The 20,551-nt window shown below is 43.5% G+C and overlaps 4 protein-coding genes across 4 annotated transcripts; 3 read left to right on the forward strand and 1 right to left on the reverse strand.

Moving 5' to 3' along the window:
- The first annotated feature begins 1,579 nt into the window (after positions 1-1,579).
- AFUA_6G11620 (formyltetrahydrofolate deformylase) lies at positions 1,580-20,519 on the forward strand. The gene is made up of 3 exons (XM_745952.2): positions 1,580-2,608; positions 13,533-13,535; positions 20,500-20,519. The coding sequence occupies exon 1, from the start codon at positions 1,660-1,662 to the stop codon at positions 2,536-2,538; it is 879 nt and encodes a 292-aa protein (XP_751045.1). The 5' UTR covers positions 1,580-1,659; the 3' UTR covers positions 2,539-2,608; positions 13,533-13,535; positions 20,500-20,519.
- AFUA_6G11630 (putative FAD-dependent isoamyl alcohol oxidase) lies at positions 13,992-15,832 on the forward strand (the record flags this gene model as incomplete). Its single annotated transcript, XM_745953.2, has 4 exons — positions 13,992-14,266; positions 14,314-14,514; positions 14,569-15,311; positions 15,378-15,832. The coding sequence occupies 4 exons, from the start codon at positions 13,992-13,994 to the stop codon at positions 15,830-15,832; spliced, it is 1,674 nt and encodes a 557-aa protein (XP_751046.2).
- On the reverse strand, positions 16,234-17,957 carry AFUA_6G11640 (Zn(II)2Cys6 transcription factor; the record flags this gene model as incomplete). Its single annotated transcript, XM_745954.2, has 5 exons — positions 16,234-16,604; positions 16,679-16,880; positions 16,926-17,022; positions 17,089-17,787; positions 17,842-17,957. The coding sequence occupies 5 exons, from the start codon at positions 17,955-17,957 to the stop codon at positions 16,234-16,236; spliced, it is 1,485 nt and encodes a 494-aa protein (XP_751047.2).
- AFUA_6G11650 (putative short-chain dehydrogenase/reductase) lies at positions 18,365-19,381 on the forward strand (the record flags this gene model as incomplete). The annotated part of the gene is made up of 1 exon (XM_745955.1): positions 18,365-19,381. The coding sequence occupies one exon, from the start codon at positions 18,365-18,367 to the stop codon at positions 19,379-19,381; it is 1,017 nt and encodes a 338-aa protein (XP_751048.1).
- Positions 20,520-20,551: the final 32 nt, after the last annotated feature.

Here is a 20,551-nt window from a genome sequence, read left to right on the forward strand (position 1 = left end):
CAATTTGGCCTGCTTTAGCGTGGGATACTTAGATTGAGCCCGGACTCATCTGACCTGCCATTTCTCCTGATCCTGCAACCGCTTACTCCGCAGTGCGCACCCCGCTAACTGACTGCCACTACCCTAAGCGCCAACGTCGCGGAGTAGAACATGGGGTATCCTCTATATTGCTTGTGCAGTTAGTTTCTCAATCGCGGAGTAAATATTGTCCTTCCACACCCAGTTTTTCCCTCAATCGGCCGGTTTCCTTCTCAATAAAGCAGACATCAGCTAACCCATGGAATGACCCAACCACGAGGGACGACCTCCGTGAAACTGAAACCAACGTCCACAGCACTCTGTAGTAACCCTGCCAGGGAGTACGTGAGCATGTGCATAGTAACCCCGCAGTGGTAACCGCAGTGTCCGGAAATGAAGCTCAATCGGCGTGTTTCAGGTGATCAGGATGGGAATAGTCGATACGGGAGGGGTAGTTGTCTAATCAACCTTAGTGAGCTTTAGCGGCCAAACACAAGCTCCAAATTCAAGATTCTTCAAAGGGCCCCTGGCCCTTCAGTATTGACATGGTGCTGCCGCCTGAATTCTCGGCTCTTGCAACCTAACTCCCGAAGGTACTCTGGCGTATCTGGTCGTCCGGATACGGGTGTGCGTCGGTGAGAGATCTAGGTATGGCTGGATCCTCACTGTTGACACTGTAGACTCGGACTTGGAGCCCAGTCGACCCTGAAGGGTATGAAGAGGCGGAAAATCACTCAGGTTGAGATCGCTTCATCTGGACTCTTTGGACAAGACGGAGGATCCAACCGAACCTGCCAAAATTAGGAAATTCATATGATGAGGCCGTATGCCATTAATTCTTAGAGTACTCTTTTTCTTACTTTCAATGATGCTATTCTTCCAGAGACGAAGACATCTTCGTAAACCTGCATTTTCAATACGTTTAACTGGAGGGGATGAGTGACGGTTAATTCTTTCAATATGGGGACCAACGCATTCAGGAGTAATTCTATATCATTGACAGGGAACTATTCTGCGTACTTGTATTGTTATGATGTTCCCCTAGAACCTCAGGCAGGATCAAGTTGGAGAGACTGAGCGAAACATCTACACAAACATTCTGCATCAAAATGAGCACTACTATGACTCGTAGAACCTTCTACCCTTCTGCAGCCCCAGAGCAGTCACGACAGTCGAGCAGCTCAATTATTGAGGACTGAAGTCTGAACCTTTGTTATCAAGTATACAGGATCAGTCCATCTATACTCTGTGGTAGACATATATTCCTTACTGGTAGATGTGTCTGTCGCATACCGCACCTCTAAACATTCCACTTTTCATGGGTGTTGCTACCATAGGCTTCTCATCAACTACTCTATAAGCATATAACCAACAACAGCAATCTCTACTGCTGATAACAATACCTCATGATGATGATGATGATGATGATGATGACGATGATGCTCAATCTGGAAATGAGAGCAACCCAACCCTAATCTTATCGATCGCCCCGCCTTAGTCAGCGCCGAAAACGGCGCGGGGTTTTCTTCCCTTTTTGTTGGTTAAATTCCCACATCGTCCGGATCAGTCCATCTTGCTGTCATCTACCGTCCACTATCTTTGCGTTCGACTCCATTCAACACTCCCCCTCGATTCAACATCATGGACAGCTTCATCCTCACCCTCTCCTGCCCGGACCGCCCCGGCATTGTCCACGCTGTGACCGCCTTCCTGGTTGCGCGCAACCTCAACATCGTTGACTCATCGCAATTCGGCGATCCCACCTCGAAGCGCTTCTTCATGCGCATGCACTTCGCCGCCTCCGCGTCTGCCACCGAGGCCACCGAGGAGCACCCCAAGCTGAGCGTCGAGGACCTGCGCGCCGCCTTCGAACCCACCGCCAAGTCCCTGGCCATGGACTTTGCGATCCACCCCGCCGCCCAGAAGCCCCGCGTGCTCATCATGGTCTCCAAGATCGGCCACTGCCTCAACGACCTGCTCTTCCGGCAATCCACCGGCCAGCTGGCCATCGAGGTGCCGCTGATCATCTCGAACCACCCGGACTTCGCGCCCCTCGCCGCAACCTACAACGTGCCGTTTGTGCACCTGCCCGTCACGCCGGACACCAAGCAGCAGCAGGAGACGCGCGTGCTGGAGCTGGTGCGCGAGCACCAGATCGACCTGGTCGTGCTGGCGCGGTACATGCAGGTGCTGTCGCCGATGCTGTGCGAGGCCCTGTCGGGCCGCATCATCAACATCCACCACAGCTTCCTGCCGAGTTTCAAGGGCGCCAAGCCCTACCACCAGGCGTATGACCGGGGGGTCAAGATCATTGGTGCCACGGCGCACTTTGTGACGAGTGACCTGGATGAGGGGCCGATCATCGAGCAGAATGTCGTAAGGGTGAACCATGCGCTGAGTCCCAAGGAGTTGACGCATGCGGGCAGCAATGTCGAGAGTAATGTGCTGGCGACGGCGGTCAAGTATGTGACCGAGCGGAGGGTTTTGCTGAATGGGCACAAGACGGTTGTTTTTGCTTAAGACGTTCTTGCATTTCTCGATTTGTCTGCATAGTCGGCGGATTGCCAGGTAGCACTAAAAGTCTGCAATAGTGCATAAGTGAACTGTTTTTCTGCAAGTCCTATCCGATTGCCTGATATGGGTGCCGCCGCCTTTATGAGGGCTGCATGTGAGCGCTTCGTGAGGTGCTATAGGACACTCACTGATTGCTTACTGAGCACGCACAAAGTGCTCTGGCAGCTCCTAGATTACTCTGGTAGGCTCACTGAGTTATTAGGAGAGCGGCTCCTGCTCCCTCTACTTTGGCACTCACATGACTACTAGAGGTCTTTAAATGTAAGTAGACTAAAGCTCTCTAGTCTATATAGCAACAACCCATAACTTTTGTGAGGGCATTATAAAGACAAGTATTGATTGCTATCTTTTGGTCACTGTGTACTACAGATTACTAGAAGATGCTCTTTAGTCAGACTTAGGCAGAGTGGATGTAGGTCCCTACCACTAACAGTCTGTCTAAAATGTACTTCGCCCTGACTATAAATATAAACGCCTTGATGCTTCTTACTTCTACATGTTCTCCTCCATGCATTATCTACTATATTTTTGCTCCTAATTCCTATACCCGTGTTGCTTTGACATCTTTTGATAATGGTTGCATGCTCTAATTCATAGAAGGCTTTACAGCGTGAAAAAAGACTGTAGGCTAAATGCGAGCTTCGCCAACAGAGGGGATATAATATAAATGCCCATAAACAGGAAGATGCTGAATAAAGTAGGGGTAGAGTATCAGGAAAGATAAAAGAATAATATTAAAAATAAGTACGTAAGTACAAGGAGTAAGTCGCTAATTCCTAGGGTGTATGCCGTCCAGGTCTTATTTAATTATTAGGTATCTTATCTAGCAAAAGAAGGTGCCTGAAGGATATAAAATTAGGGATAGGCACCTAGCTCCTATAATACAAGAGCTCAAATAGTTTTTCCGCTGTCTTATTAAAGGGATGTAAGGCAGACTTACTCCTGACAGAATGCTAACTAGGGATACTGTTTTAAACTAGGCTTAAGAATTTATCCCAGGCTTCTATATTATAACTGGAAATGAGATTGCTTATAATAACTAAGATAAACTCTACTGAGTAAGTATTCTTTATACTCTTAAAGAGTGTTTCTAATTACGACAGTGGATTAACTGTGACTTGGTTAAAAAAAAATTCCTGTTAATAATTATAAAGCTAAAGTATAATTTCCAGCTGAGGGACTTTGAGCGCGCTATTATTGCTTTCTAGACTATTAATAACCTATTTTTTATATTAGGGCGGTATCGCGTTGAGTTTTATTTTATTACTCTCCAGTTTTTATGCACAGGTACTCAGGTGTCCTCTTTTACACCTGCATTAGAAAAAAAAGAGGATGATAGATAAGGGCTCTATTATAAAGTAAGGGCTCTACTATGCCTTAGCCTACTTCTCAAATGCTAATACAAGTCAGAATATTAAGCTTATATTGTTCTGTGCTGAGAATGCTCCCTGGAGGATTAGATAGCGGCTTGACTAGTAGTTTGTTAAGAATAACAAAGATCCTGAAAATACAGTGTATGTAGATTACCTCTCACCTTTAGTCTTTTTGTTTCCTAAATCTGCTTAGAATACTAAAAAAGATATTACTAGGTTTAGCACTGCCATTTAGGACTGTGATGAACCTATCTATTTAGGAGCACTATATCTCCTAGCTCTTACCCTTACTGATAATACTCTCTATAGGTTTTCATCTCCTGAAGAAGTCTTTAAGCAAAGGATACTAGAGGGGGACGACGAGCTGGTTCTCAGATGGAATAAAGAAGCTGAAGATTAATGTATTATTAGAGGCGCCATAGCAGGCGGGGTCAGTAAAGACCTATTAATAAAAGAAAAGTATCAAAAAGATTTTAGGAAAATCCTTGTAAATGCTGGTTATTTTATGACTGCTGTAGTTCATGCAATGTATTATACTTTAAGGAAGGCTATTAAGAGTTAGTCTTCTTTCCTGTCTAAGCTGTCTTTAAAGTTAGCTAATATCTTATACAGACAAGTACTCCTCTGCTTATATTACTCAGATCCTGACACACCAGTCTAAATCTATTTATGGAAATGACTATCTCACTAGCTGTTCTAGCGTGGATGTGTTTAATGCTTTGAGAGATAGACTCGCTGACTATACTTATATTAAATATTTTCAGGGCTACGGCTAATTTTATAAATATGGCCTTCTACGCTAGCTGCCTATAGAAGAGGAATAGAAGGGCTATGCAGACCTACATCTGGTAGCTAAAGTAACGGAAATTCAAAATGCTAAGTATAACAAGGATACTAAACGCCTGAAGTATGACTACAACGTCCTTAAGAGAAAGACCTATGCCAAGGCACTTTAGTGGTATTAAATAGAATAGGTCCAGAGTTAATGTGACTAGAAAATTTTGACCTGATACTAAGAACACCTAGGACATACTCAGCAAACTATAGAGAAGTAAGCTTAATGCAATCTTATGCCTGAATTAGGCTGCTTAGCGGCCGTTATGTTATTAAAGGAGTCTCTTTTGTTTGATAAAAAGGTCGTTGTGGTGAAAGATTTATACACTCAATGCCTCCGCGACTTTGACGTGGTGTACCATCCGGGAGAGGAGCCCGTCAAGGGCTAATGCCCGGTGAAAAGTTGTGGTAAATATCTGGAGACATGAGCCCGCCTACTAATATCTTATATATGTCCTCTACTGACTGTTTACAGGCTTTAAAAGTCGGAGAGGAGCAACTACATCTATTCTTATTTAAGGAGAAGTGTCTTATACAAAGCAAATTCCTCCTAATCACATTAAGTATTGTTTGGAATGCTTTGCCTTCTATGATAGAAGGAGCCCTAAGTTTAAAGAGCATTGCATAAACCATCTCTGCTTAATAATCAGTCAGCATTATAAAGTGATAGTGTATCATAATACTATCATCTGTGCTAGATATTATATTAACTATATATAGGATAATAGAAAAAGCACTGCCTATAGGATGATAGTATTTAATAGAAGTATAAACCTAAGGAAGCACCTGGATAATCATATTAGCAAAAAGTCATAGCTGTTAAAGTGCTCTAACCCTCTTTATAGCTATATCTCTACTAATAAGTAGCATTACTAGTGATACTTATATGATATATACTATTATAACAAAGCAATTTGCGTGCTATCTAAGAAGACTTTAAAGAAGCAATCTTCTTCTGAAATTAATAAGGAATCTGTTATAGATGGGAATTTACTAAAGTAGTAAAGACGCCCTTGGAAGTAATAGAAGAATTCTTTGTTACTCTTACATACTAATAGAAAGGACCTGAAGATTATTATCTAGGAACTACCCACAATATAATCCCAGGCTATGCTCCCTCCCTCTGCTGAGGCAGAGCATAAGAGTAAAGAGTGCCTTAAGGATCCAGACTATCAAGCAGTCAATCACTATAAGTACTTTAACTAAATACTTTATACAAGTCTAGATAACAACAGTATCTGCTCAGCCTTATCTAATATTATAAATATCACAGATAGCCCTCGCTGTTAAGGTACGGGGTCACAGGTAAACAGAAACAGGTTAATAAGGTAGTTGACACTTAGGCTGGCTATAGGAATCTATATCTATCTATTCCAGTTGCAGGGCAAACTGGTACAGGTAGGCTCTATAAACAGGATGTAGCTTAGAGGCCTTTAAGTAAGTTATGGGATTGTGTGGTGAAGATATTCCTAAGGTTATATAATTCCTTCCTAGTAATACTAACTCTTATCTACGGCAGCACTGTGATAGTACTCCCCTCCTTAAGGTTAAGCTCTATTAAGACTATCTACTAGTTTAGGTTTATTTAGGTAGCAGCGGTGGAAGTTAGCTATAATCTCTTATATATTCCTTAGGTAATGGGCAGGTTCCTTAGTAGGGTTGTCATAGCCTAACTATTTAATAGTATACTTTAGATAGGGGCCCTATTGGCCTCAGTGTTCCTAGTGGGAATCTAAGATATCCTTAATAATCTATTCTTCTAGATTATTAACCTCTACTAGTGGTAGTGGCAGCTGTCTTTATCTAGGAATAGGGTCTTTAGTAATAGGATGTAGCAAGCTAATATTAAATATAGAGTAAATCTTTATAGAAGCTGGTAGATCTAGCTTATAGGCATACAGGCTAATAATCTTCTTAATATAGAATAGCCCTAAGTTTTTCTAGTTAAGTTTCTTCTAGGGGCGCAGGGTCCTGATATTCTAGGTGTCTAACTAAACTAGTTATCCCATATAGTAATAGTAGGTAGGTCTCTGGTGATGATTTATCTGTTCTTTATAATAGTCCTAGGTAATATAGATCTAGGCATAGATATAGTTAATAATATCTTATATTTTCTTTACAAAGGCCTTAGTGTCTCTAGTAGTAGGGTGATTCACAGGCTAGATAGGTTCAAACCCTATGCATGGGTAAAATCTATAATTTATAAAGAAGGGTGAGATTTTAGTAGCCTTAGATTAGATAGAGTTTAAGGTAAACTTAGCTAATAGTAACTAGTTAGCCTAATTATCTTATAGATAGGTAATATAAGCATGTAGGTATTATTCTAAAATAGTATTTATTCTTTTAGTCTAGCTATTAGTCTCAGGGTAATAAGCAGTAGATAATAGGTTCTTAATATCTAGGTATTAGGTTAGGTGCTTCTAGAACGTAGTAATAAACTAAGGGCCATAGTCTGATACTATTATTCTTAGTAGGCTATGTAGCTTCTATATATAATAGATATATAATTAGGCTATACCCTTAGCATTGTAGGTAGTCTGACAGGGGATAAAGTACCTTATCTTTATAAGTTAATTAATAATAACTAATATGGTATTATAGCCTCGACTAGGTACTAGACTAGTGATAAAGTCTATTAAGATATCTTGCTATAATTGTTTAGGTACTAGGAGTAGGTATAATACTCCTTAGTAGGCTTTATAAGATGGGGTAGATTAGTAGTAGGTATGACAGTTTTAGGTCTAATAGTTAATATATTAGTACATGCCTGGCCAGTAATATTCTTATACTATTAACTTATATAACTTATGCTTTCTAGGGTGTCTAGTAGTAGGCTTATCATAGTATTCTTATAATAACTGGGCTCTTAGCTTATTGTGGTTAGGAATATATAAGTATTTATAGTAGTATAGATAGCTTTCTTATTATCTGCAATCAGCCAGGGTGATCTTTAGGTGTTAACTAGCATTCCTATCTAGCGCCTATAGGATGGACTGTATAGTATTATCTAACTAGTAGGCAGTGTCTAGTAGTTCCTTAATACTAGGAGGGGGCTCTAGTTAGTCTAGTTAGTCTAGTTGGTCTGGTTAGTCTGGTTAGTCTAGTTGGTCTGGTTAGTCTAGTTAGTCTGTCTATGCTGGTTAAGCAGGTACTTTAGTAGGTTCCTTAGGTGTTCTAGCAACTCAGGCTACTAGGTTTATAAAGTAAACTCTTCTTATAACTAACTAGCTCCTTATAATAGCTCCTAGTTTCACTAAGTTCTGAATTTCAGGGTTAAGGTTCTCTTTCTTTAGAATTATCTAGCTCTGGTGTTATAGCTATTCATCCCCCTCTTTAGGGAGATCTTCTGACCTCCTAGTTAGAGTATTAGGCTTGACTCCTTACTTCCTAGGTTAATATATAATTTTAAAGTTAAAATAGGACAGGAATTCAGACTAGTAGGCTTATTATTTATTAAGTAGCTTAGTAGACATAAAATATTCTAGGTTATGGTAATTAGTTATAACTTTAATTAGTGATGGTGTACCCTCTAGTTTAGGGTGCTATTCTTTAAAGTAGTGAATAATAGCAAGTAACTCTTTATTATAAATCTTATAGTTATACTTAGTAACTAAGAGCTTCTTAGAGAAGAATGTAACAGGGTGCAGGACTCCTTTATTATTATACTAGGATATTATACTAGCAGACATGTAATCAGAAGAGTTAGTCTTAACTATGATGTCTTTTATCTAGTTAAATAGTTTTAAGATTAGGGTATTTATAAACACCTTCTTTAGGGCTTTAAAGCTTAATTTATAGGCTGTAGTCTACATAAATAGGATATCCTTCCTAGTCAGGTTTATCAAGGGAGTAATAATTCTTAAGAAATCCTTAATAAATTACTAGTAAAAGTTACTAAAGCTAATAAAGGCCTGAATATTAGTAATACAGGTTAGAACTTGCTAGTTAATAATTATTTTTACTTTATTAGGGTCCATGCAGATGCTATCCTGGCTAATAATAATACTAAGGAACTTGGTTTTAGGGATAATAAATTTATACTTTTAGATTTTTATATATAGGCTGGCTTTTTATAGTTTCTGTAGGATAGAGTAGATATAGGTTATATACTTAGTATAGGTCTTGCTGTAAATAAGGATATTATTAAAGTAGGCAGTGTAGAAGACATTAAGGTAATCTTATAAAGTATTATTAATAAATTACTAAAAGGTTATGGGTACTTCTATTAGCCTAAAGGGCATTACTAGGGATTTAAACAGGCCTAATCAGGTATAGAAAGCTGTTAGGTATTCTTGTCCTTTCTTAATATAGATATTATTAAATACTAAAATAATATTAATCTTTATAAAATATTTTATCCCTTTTAGGTTATTTAGGGTTTCCTTTGTTAGAGGTAGTAGGTATTAATCTTTAATAGTTATAGTATTTAGGGCTTAGTAATTAACGCAGATTTATATACCTCTACCTAGCTTTTTAATAAATAGGATAGGTGACATGGTGGGTAATAAACTAGGGCGGATGAAGCCCTTTCTTAGGTTCTCTTTAATTTATTCCTTTAGAACTCTTAATTCCTCTTAAGACATAGTGTACAGAGGGCTAAATAGGGGGGTCTTTCCTTCTAATAGCTTAATATTATAGTTATAGGGGTGGTGTGGTGGCAGGCACTTAGCCTCCTTAGGGGAGAAAATATTAGTATAGTCTTTGAATTTATTAGGTAACAGGTTAGTAAAGTCTTCTTTCTAAGCTTTCTCAATCCTCAGGGCGGCTTTAAGATCTTCTAGGGTGATTATAAATATCTAGGTATTTCTCTAGGCGTAAGCTGAGCAGGCAGCTAAGGAGATAAAAGCTATATCTTTATTCTCTAGTCTTTTTAGTCTTAGGGGCAGGTATCTAGGCTAGGTCTTTAGGGGGATATTATATAAGGCTTATATCTTAGTTAGCCTCTAGGGTGTGTTGTAATATTTCTAGTAGTAGTTGCTATTAAATATAATACTATAGGCTGTGAATTATATTAGGGGGTTATATATCTTTATCTAAGGTATTCCTAGTATAATAGGGTAATGTGCTAACTAGATAATGTAAAACCTTATATCTTTCTTAAAGTAGTCCTTAATTCTTATATCCATCTAAATATAATAAGTTATCTTCCTATTCTCTAGTTCTCTCCTATTAAATATATACAGGGTTATTAGGTCTGCTAGGGGGATAAGCTCTAGCATCTAGTCTTTAGCCTATCCTTTATTAATAAATCCTTATCCTTTAGCTCTAGTATTTAATAGGGTGTAAGTAGGTAGCTTTATTTCCTTCTCTTCCCTCTTTAGGGTCACAGGTAGTATTATAGCTTTTAATTATTATATTTATTCTTTAAGATTAAGTCTGTAAATAGCAGCAGTAGAGATTTAAATAATATATAGTTCCTAAGCCTGGTCACAGCTTACTCTAGGCTTACTCCTTTTACTAAGGAGGTCTAGATGGGTGATGAGCTTCTAGGTGCTAGGATCTGTCCCCTCTAGGGGCTCTCTAGGTATAATTTATAAGATATTATAATTTAAACTCTCTAATAGGTATTAGGGTAGGGGCAGTCCCTGATCTAGTATTCTAGGGAGCTATATTAGAAGTAGGTGCCTGTCTTATAGTAAGAGGGGCTATACCCCTTTCTTATTAGGTGTTAGGTAGTACCTAGGTCTATAGGGTTATATTATTATGCTGGTATATGCTTATTCCTCTAAATAATAGGGCGCCAGGGTTGTTTAGTAGACTTAGTAGTAATAGGGCTAGAGCTTTAGGGTGACTGGGAATACTAGGTAGGTTTAGTAGTAGTAGTATAGGTCTTAATAATAGGGGGTTAGTTTGTAGTATATTACTAGTAATGGTTCTTAAGCTCCTGTAGGAATCTAGTAAACTAGTAGTACTCCTAGCTTAGAGGCTAGTTATATATAAGCATGCTCTGGAGTTTGTAACTAATAGTCTGTTTAAGTAGGGTGGGTAGGGTTTCTTTAGGTATCTTACCTTCTAGGGCTAGGTGTTAGAATTCTGCAAAGAAGGTGCTAAACTCCTTATTAGTCTAGTGTAGGCTGAATAGCTTATTTTAGGTGTTATTCATATAGTTAGGGTTACTAAAGGCGTGTTCTAAGATATCTAGGATGTCTTAGTAGTTATTAAGGGTGTAAATCCCCTTCTTAATATAGAGGAGAATCTAGGTATACAGCGCACCCTTTAGGTAGTTATTTATATAAGCTATCTAGCTCTGCAGCGTTGGGAAGTAGTTAAGGTTAATATTTATTTTCTCTTAAATCTATACTATAAAATACTAAAGGTCCTTTTAGTCACCCTTAAACTTATTAGGGTTAGGGAGTTATTCTGATAATCTAGTAGCTTTAGAAGATAGGGTAGTAGTTAATATAGGTATTCTTACTAGAGTAACTACAGGCTTCTTAGTAATAAGTTTATATATAAGTATAGGCATAGGTGTATTTACAGTAGGGGTAGCTAAGTAATAGGCTTAGTCCCTTTCTATAGCAGCTTTTATATACTACTGCTCTTTCTCTTGTAGCTATTTCTTCTAGTACTATAAGATAGCCCTTAGCTTAGTAGTCTCTTATTTATACCTCTACTCTGAGGTAGTAAATTCATGCTAGAGTTCTAGGAGTTAGGCCTTAGATTACTTAGCTTATTAGTTTACTTCATTAATAGTTAATTTAGCCTTCTGGATATACTTATATGCTAGATAGCAGTATTTATACTATTTAGTACTATGTTTAGTAATATGCTTAGAGAACTCTTTAGGGTTGCTAGGCAGGAAAGGGGGTAGAGGGGTAGGCATTCTAATAGTATTAACTCTAAGGGAGGAGCTATATAATATTAAGATATGGGGTTACAGGTAAATAGAAATAGGTTAATAAGGTAGTTGACACTCAGGCTAGCTATAGGAATCTATATCTATCTATTCTGATTACAGGGCAAACTAGTATAGGTAGGCTTTATAGACAGGATATAGCTCAGAGGCCTTTAAGTAAGTTGCGGGATTATGTGGTGAAGATATTCCTAAGGTCATATGATTCCTTCCTAGCAATGCTAACTCCTATCTGCGGCAGCACCGTGACACTCGCCCTGTGGTAATTAGTTTAGTTCCTAGTATTACTATAATCAACCCGCGGATCCTGGATATATATACCACTAACTTAGACTCTCCAGAAGAGAAGCACTAACACCTTAATAAGTATAATATTAGAGAGTAGTTAGCAAGTAGCTCTTTGGCAGAGAGGTATAGGATTAATTTGCTATCTTAAACATTGTGTGTAAGTCCAGCTTCAGATAGTACTAAGTCTCAGGGCGACACTGTTCCTAAGACTAGTAATATGCTTATTTTTCCTATATCATCACCTCAAAATCCACTGATCCAAGAGCTGGTGTGATAATTAATAAGAGATAAATTATTAGCAGTTGCAGAACTGCCTATAACTACCTAAAACTTATCTAGTGTGTGTATAAGTAGAAGTGAGATAGAGCTGGGTCTAGCATTAGCTAGTCTATTAACGCGAGCCAAAGCAAGAGCCCAGGCTGTGAAGATATCTGTTAGTAGTCTATAAGTACCTATATCTCAGATTAGAAGGCTAGACCTTACAGCTAGAAAGAGGAATAGTTACTAAAAAATCTAATAAGGAATGCAGGGCATGTTAAAGGAATAGTGTATATCTTTTAGAGGTGTTTTCCAGACTAATCTACAGCTTCTCTTAGGTAATATTAGTTATAAATTCAGCTGTGAGTACAGTGGTTAATAAGGTTAAGACTGCTTAGATATATATTATAAGTGTTGCCAGACTTGTGTACTAGTTACTTTAGTATATTATATCCTCATTGTTATACAGATATTAATTTTGCTTATATCCAAAACTTTTGCTTCTAAGAGAGTCTGATATCATAATATCTAATACTGCTTCTAGATATAGTAATGCATAAACAGGCTACAGGATCTCTTGTCTCTCCTAATATGAGTAACATGCCAGACGCATGCGTAGTATTAACAGTGGGAAAATCAAAAGTGATCATTTCTGGAAGAGTTATGCATATTTTTTGCCGATGAAGTAGGGTAAGAAGAGATGCATAGCCACCAGCTAGGCTTAGTAGTAATCATGACTCATTACTGGATAGTTGTTTCTGCTTTATATTCAAATACATTACCTTGTGAATCCAGTCTCTGAATACACACCTTTACACAGCCACATAACATATCTGATAAAACAAGACGATTAAGTGGTAATATAACGTTGGTAATCTGTGGTCATATAAAGTTACTATGTGTCAAGGTACTGGATCACAGGTAAACAGAAATAGGTTAATAAGGTAGTTGACACTCAGACTAGCTATAGTAATCTATATCTATCTATTCTAGTTGCAGGGTAGACTAGTATAGGCAGACTCTATAGACAGGATATAGCTTAAAGACCTTCTAATAGGTTGCTAAATTATATAGTAAAGATATTCCTAGAGTTATATAATTCCTTCTTAGTGACACCAACTCCTATCCACGGCAGCACCATGACATTTATCCCCATAACCTAAAGTTATTATTTTAGATTTGTCCTAATGGCTTGCTGTATAATACAAGCAAGCCTGAGGCGATCCAGCAAGAGGCGGATCCGGGAGGCTTGTGTCACCGCCATGTCAGAAATTAGACCAGTATCGAATATGTGCTGCTTTGGATGAATCCTACTTTCTGGCCCCCAAACACAGGAGGTTTATTACTTGATTTATATGCTTCTCCACCGTGTGACGGGATATCTACAGGTTCCCCAAGCAAACTCAACTTCGGTCTCCGAACTGGAGCTGACACCAACGCAGGAAATATCCCGGCCTGGCCAACAATGGCTCAATGCCTAGAGGTCTCTCATGCGGCTCCCTGCGGCTCTCTGAAGCCACTGCCACTACTGCACCTGGGTGCAGCTGCTCCACACCCCCTGACCAGCTATTCCTCGTTGGCCACTCTTTCTGCCACACTTCCTGCCATGCGCGGATCAATCATGGCTATGCACGACCAAATGCAACGCGCTGTCCCAGCGCTCTGGGACAGAAACGGGCTAGAGATCGGTGAGCTCAGCATCCTCAATCGGCGAGATATAAAACCCTCGTCCCAGGGGCATCTTCGTGCTACATGCCCAGACATTCACAGCCATCTTCTTTATTTAGCTCCTCATGTCTGTCAAGCTTTTCTCTTTTCTCTGCGTGGTCGGAACGGCCGTGAGCCTGGCCACCAACACCGGTGGGTCTCAGCGTTCGTGTCGTGCCCTCCCTGGGGATGCTGCCTGGCCTAGTGCTAGCGACTGGGCTACGCTGAACAAGACCATCAACGGACATTTGATTACCACTATCCCGGAGGCCAGCGTCTGCCATGATATTCCGTTTAGAGACTACAATGCCGAGGCTTGCGCTCTGCTGCAGAGCACATGGGACATTGCGACGATCACCCAGTGAGTTCTCTGAATCTCCCCAGCTATTCTGGGGTTAACTGGTACAGCATCAACTCTCTAGCCGAGATTCTGAACCAGAATTTCCAGAACTACTCTTGCGTGCCCTTCACAGACGCGTCTCGACCGTGCGAACTGGGCAACTACCCCAGTTATGTCGTCAATGTCACCGAAGCCGGTGATGTGCAGGGTGCCCTTGCATTCGCACAGAAGCACAATGTACGGATCATTATTAAGAACACAGGCCATGAGTAGGTATCTTCTTGCCGTATAAACCAAACATCTCCATCACTAACGCAAGTCAGCTACCTTGGCAAATCAACAGGCAAACGCAGCCTGTCCCTCTGGACACACAATCTCAAAAACAAGGAATACATCCCGAACTACAAAGCGTCATACTATCAAGGCCCTGCCGCAAAACTCGGCGCTGGCATTGAGGGATTTGAGGCGTACGCGCTGGCGAATTCCACAGGCCACCGTATTGTGGGCGGCACCTGTCCCACAGTAGGCATTGTGGTAGGTTATACGCAGGGCGGAGGCCACTCAATCCTTTCAAGCTCGTATGGGGTGGCCGCTGACAATGTCCTTGAATGGGAGGTTGTGACTGTGGATGGGCGGCACCTAACTGCAACCCCAACCCAAAACGCTGACCTCTACTGGGCACTCAGTGGCGGCGGCGGCGGCACCACATTTGGAGTTGTTCTCTCCATGACAGCGCGCCTGCACATTGATGGGATAGTCGGTGGCACGCTACTGAGCTTTAATGACAGCACAGTCGGTAGTGAAGCCTACTGGAATGCAGTGGGTTCCTTCCACGCACTCCTCCCTGCCTTCCTAGATGGCGGCAACTCCTTCACCTACTCTGTGGGCAACACTTCCCTAACGGCCTACGGGACAATGCCCGGTGCCAACGCCACTGAGATCAACCGCCTCCTCAGCCCCTTTTTGGAAGAGCTGGCCTCTCGCAACATCACCCCCATCTACGAGCCCCAGGTGGCACCCAACTATTACGAGCACTTCTTCACCTACCTCGGGCCGGCTCCCTACGGTAATGACGGCTAAAACCCTTTCACCAACAGCCGCATCATTCCGCGCTCTCTGATCACAAACCCAGAGACCAACGCGGTAGTGACGGACTTCTTCCGCAACATCTCACAGCTAGAAGTCTTCGCCCCGTTTTATTGTGACAGTTTCAATGTAGCTAACAATTCTCACCCGGATAATTCCCTTCATCCGGCCTGGTGCACGGGGATGTTACTGTGCGCACCGGCGGCCGCGTGGGATTGGCATGCAACGCCTGAAGAAATGGCCGAGCGAGATGAGTATGCTGCTAAAGTGCTGCAGCCAATGATGGATGCGGCTACCCCGGGGGGGATGGTGTATCTCAACGAGGCAAATCATTTGTATGAGGATTGGAAGGAGAACTTTTATGGGGATAAATATGACAGGCTGTTGGGGGTGAAGAGGAAGTATGATCCTGGGGATGTTTTGTATGTTAAGACAGGAGTGGGGAGTGAGGGGTGGGCGGAGAATGCCGAAGGCAGGTTAATGTCGGGTTTAGATCTGTAGTCAAGATGGAGAGTTGTGAGGCAGTGGGTCGTGGAGGCTTTAGAGTACTATAATGGATATTTATATAGTATTACAGAGACTGTGGGACTAAAGGTTTAAATTTAGATTATTGATGTACTGGGAAAATACAGAACAAGGACTGGTAGCTTATTTAGAAATAGAAGGTAGGCAAAAGTCTGCGGATATATAATGTGGACAGTTAGATGGTCTGCACACACAGTGATGGGCAGATCAAGCACAATGGTCAAAGTAGCATTCTCAATCTGAAAACAGCAAGGTAGACGTCATATCATTTACTAAGGCTGGATAATGCACGAGGAAAGTGGCTATTTATAGGAGGCAGTGTCAATGTGAAATACCGCAACCAGTATCAACTCTAGGCAAGCATGAGTCCATGACCATTAAATCCCAAGATGAATCGCTTCCTGAGCCTCCAACAGCTGCAGATACACTCCCGCCACATTCCACCGCACCTCGATTATGCGAAACGCCTCCCGCAGACTCTGCATCACCGCTGCCGCATGTGGCGTCTTCCGTTGAGCCCGCATATGCGCCCCACAGATGCGGTAGGCAAAGTAGAGGCCCCATGGGGACATGTCTTCAGGGTCGCGGCCAAGGAAACATTGTCGCTCCACTAGGTTAGCTCTGATACGGTCGGTGATTTGTTCCAGCACGACTCGCGACCGTCGACACCGGTCGCTGTGGGGATCAGTGGGTCGGTCCGGGACGAGCCACGGGGTATACAGGGCGACAAGCGCACTGGTGGTTGAGACTAATCAGCTTGATCAACTGGTAAGAGAGGGTTTACGAACCTGTACACAAAGGTAATCTGATCATAGTCCGGACAGTCAATGTTCAATGCCGCAGCCAGCATCGACTGCAGTGTGCGATCGAGCTGCATCCAGACCTCGTCTTGAATGGCGATGTCGCTGGCGAGGTGGTGCAGGACCTGTCCCAGGAGCCGGCCAGCCTGACACAGCAGAGCGAACTTACTCATATGGCCCGTCATTGGAGAAGACAGAGTCGAGAGGTCATCTGGTCGGACAATCTACTAGGTATTAGAGTCTGACGGAACACCTGTGTATGGACCTACCCCCTGGTCCCATGCTGCATCATCCGCAGGTAGAAGATCGTCCAAACGTGGATCAGCTGTGGCGAAGGGTCGTCCCGGACAGCCGATGCTCACGAAACTACGAAGGGTTAGCCATTAGTCTACAGTAACATATATACACTGTTGATGCAGCCGAGCGACATACCGATCGAGAATCACTATCGCCCACCAGATCCTCCGCCGTTCCTCCCCCTCGAGAAATGTAAGCACTCTCCGGGTCGGCACTGTGTGAGAGAGATTGATGCCCAACGCGTGAGCGTACCGCGCACATGCCCCAATCGACAGGTACGCTGCCGGGTAGATCCCATGGCCAAGTTCATACAGCGCCACCAGAACCCCAGCCTGCAGAACGAGGATGGAGAAGGCACCTTCGACCTCCACGTAAAAGCGCCGAACGGCATAATACAAGGGGGTGCGGGGACTCTGCGCACCGGCCGGAGGGAATGTGGTGATTAACTTCTGAGCCAAGAGCAACAGGACTACGTCGGGGCGAGTGTGGAATGCAGGCTGCAGATACATGTCGTAGAATCTCTTTTTCGAGATGAAGGGCATCCACTGGTGGATGTGCTTGAAGAACCGGCTTGCAGTTAACCGGATCTCACCCAGGTCACCGAGTAGATGCAGGATGTATGGTGGAACGGACACCGTGCTGTGTGCTGTGTCCACCTGGCCATGCTGCAGTAAGCCCGGGTCAAGGAAGAGGATGGTTGGAAAGTCTACGGTGCGGGCATCCCGTTGCTGTTCCTCATCCAAGGGAGAAGGGTACCATCCCCTTTCAGGGTCCGACGCGGCCGTGGAGTGCCTGCTAGGTTCTGGCCACCTGTACTCACATGTCCGGCCTCGACTGTGGCGGCGTTGAGAGTCAGCTCTGCTGCATCTACGGGGTTGTTTACCTTACTTAGCACAGGAGGAGCACTTGGGAAGTGCCTTGTCGCACCTTCTCTTGCCTGATCTGCAGGACTGACAAGCTTGCGGAGCCAGTTCGAGGCTCAAATCACGACTGGGGGTCTGCATAGTGTGTAGGCAGGGAGTGAGTGTTGACTGAGGGTGTAGGACATAGACGGACTTTGTTTGCCTCGGGCGCAGCTCCCAGAATCCGAGAGTGAGAGCGCGGTCTCTGCCGCCACTAAGGCGGACTTAGGAACGGCCGCAGATGGGGGGCGGAGAATGCGGCCGCAATGTCCGCAGTGTGGGGACCGCTCTTACGGCCGCAAGTGTCCGGTATTGTACCGGGCGAATTGGCAAGCCGTACCGGAGACCGGATGACAAATCTAAGGATCACGGGAGATCTATACACATTCATAAGTACCTAGACATAACTCTCATAGTCGTGGAACATACATTAAGAAAATCTCATTAAGTGCATCTCACTACTTTCGCTTCACACCCTGAGCGCTTGAACCTGCAGCAGACTGCACAAGATGGGTTCCTTAAGTCCATACGCTGCCGCGCATGTCGACCCCCAAGGAGCCGGGGACGCCCGGCCGACTGCACTTCAGATCATCCAAGATGAGGGTGTTGAAGACAAGTTGGTTGGCAAAGTGATTGTCATTACGGGTGCCACGTCAGGCATTGGTGTCGAGACCGCCCGCGCCCTGAAGGCCACGGGTGCCACTTTGTTCCTCACGGCCCGCAACCTGGCGAAGGCCCAAAAGAACCTGGCTGGCATCCTTGAGCCAGGCCGTGTCTCTCTCGTCGAGATGGACCTAGATTCCTTCAAGAGCATCCGCGTTGGTGCGGAGCAAATCCTCTCCGCCACGAAGGGTCAGGTTAACATCCTCATCAACAGCGCGGGAGTTATGGGCCTGCAGAAACACACGCTCACCGAGGATGGAATCGAGGCGCACTTCTCCGGCAACTACATAGGGTTCTTCTTGCTCTTCCAACTGCTGAAGCAAGCTATGCTGGTCAGCGTGGAACCCGATTTCCATTCCCGCGTGGTCGTAGTGGCCTCCTCAGCACACCGCGCCGCCACTCTCCCCGCCAGTGACAACTACAACTTCGAAAAGGGAGGATACAACCATGAGTTAGCCTACAACAACTCCAAGTTGGCGGCTGTGTACTTGGCCAACAAGATCGAGAGAGAGTACGGTGTTCAGGGACTGCATGCCACCAGTCTGCATCCCGGTGCCATCAACACCGACATCTCCCGCAACATGCCCCCCGAGTTCGTGGAGGGACTCATGACAAACCCGTACATTCTCAAGATCTTGAAGTCGGCGGAACAGGGTGCAGCGACAACCGTCTGGGCTGCCGTGGGCAAAGAGTGGGAGAATAAAGGTGGAAAATATCTAGAAGACGTCAGGGAAGCGGAGCGGGGTGAGGACGATGGTCAGATCTTTGGAGTGGGATGGGTGAAGCAGACCTACAATTCCGAGGAGGAAGACCGCCTCTGGAGAGACTCGCTGAGGATTGTTGGTCTGGAGGGTGACGCTTGATTCTCAGGAGACTAGTGCCAAGAGCTCATGGATTGAGACGCGTGTGCCATGCCAGCTATAGGACTTGCTGCTCTAAAAAACGATCAAGTTGCTTTTTTAATACAGATATCGTGTTCATTTATAGGCTTGTGGCAAACTCATGCGAGTTGAATGGTTAGTTGATTGTATTCCATAGCTAAGATAGACTAATCATCCGTTTGATGATCTCTGGGCAACGGATCCGCAAAGGAACCCACTGCGCAACAGGACGAACAGTATGATTGATAATAGATATATGGTACGATAAGTAGTACGCGACATTATGGGGAGTCAACGAAAAGCAATGTCAATGTTGCTGTAAATACCATTTAAGCTGGATGATCGAACGCCTTGAGGAGATCAGGAGAACCTTAAAGGTCATTTTTGCAGGCCCATTGGTCTTCTTCTGGACCATATCCTTTCTAATGCACAAGATATTCCCTATAGGGGGTTGAGTTCCATAACCTAACCGCTAAAATCGAATCCAACACTCACCGAACTTGCAGCGGTTCAGTTCGGTTGCTAGATTGAGAAATCACTGGCTTAGGGGCAGGTTAGATTCGGACCCAGGGGTAATAGACGGTCATTTGCTCCCTCCACGCTGGTCTGACCAGTTGATATCGGACTTTAGCAGCCGATCTTACAAGTTTCTATATTTCTTATAGAGAGCCATCTCCTATTATAGCATAGGCTATTGTGCAATTTAAGGGCCTTTTTTTTGTTAGTACTATTCCTTAGAACTATAGAAGAACAAAAAACTTGTAAACCCCTTCTACATCATGACATTGTGAAAACTATGCTCCCAAAAAAGGGAGGAGTGTGCATGGATATGGCGAGGCTTGGCGTAATGGCTTTTAATCGGCTATCATGTGGTGCTCAGGTTGAATAATTAAACTGACTCTGGCCTAGTTCAGGCAAGGATCGTGAGGAATCAGGGACTATCCGGAGTGCTCCGGGACTGCTTAGGGAGCGATCAGGGCACGCACCTTCTCTCTCCAGTCACGATCCGGCTGGCTCAGTGAGCAAAAAGCGGCAGCACTTGGGACCGAATCCGGAAATGGAAAGTCGCTCAGTTTCCGCAGAAAAACAGTTCAGTAGAGTTATACAGGGTTTAGACTCGATCGTCGCGAGGCACAGTCTACGTGCGTTCCG

This window comes from Aspergillus fumigatus, chromosome 6 (genome assembly GCF_000002655.1).
Source record: "Aspergillus fumigatus Af293 chromosome 6, whole genome shotgun sequence".
Taxonomy (NCBI): Eukaryota; Fungi; Ascomycota; class Eurotiomycetes; order Eurotiales; family Aspergillaceae; genus Aspergillus; species Aspergillus fumigatus.

Coding starts and splice junctions, on each gene's coding strand:
- AFUA_6G11620 (XM_745952.2), top strand. CDS start 1,660: ATGGACAGCTTCATCCTCACCCTCTCCTGCCCGGACCGCCCCGGCATT.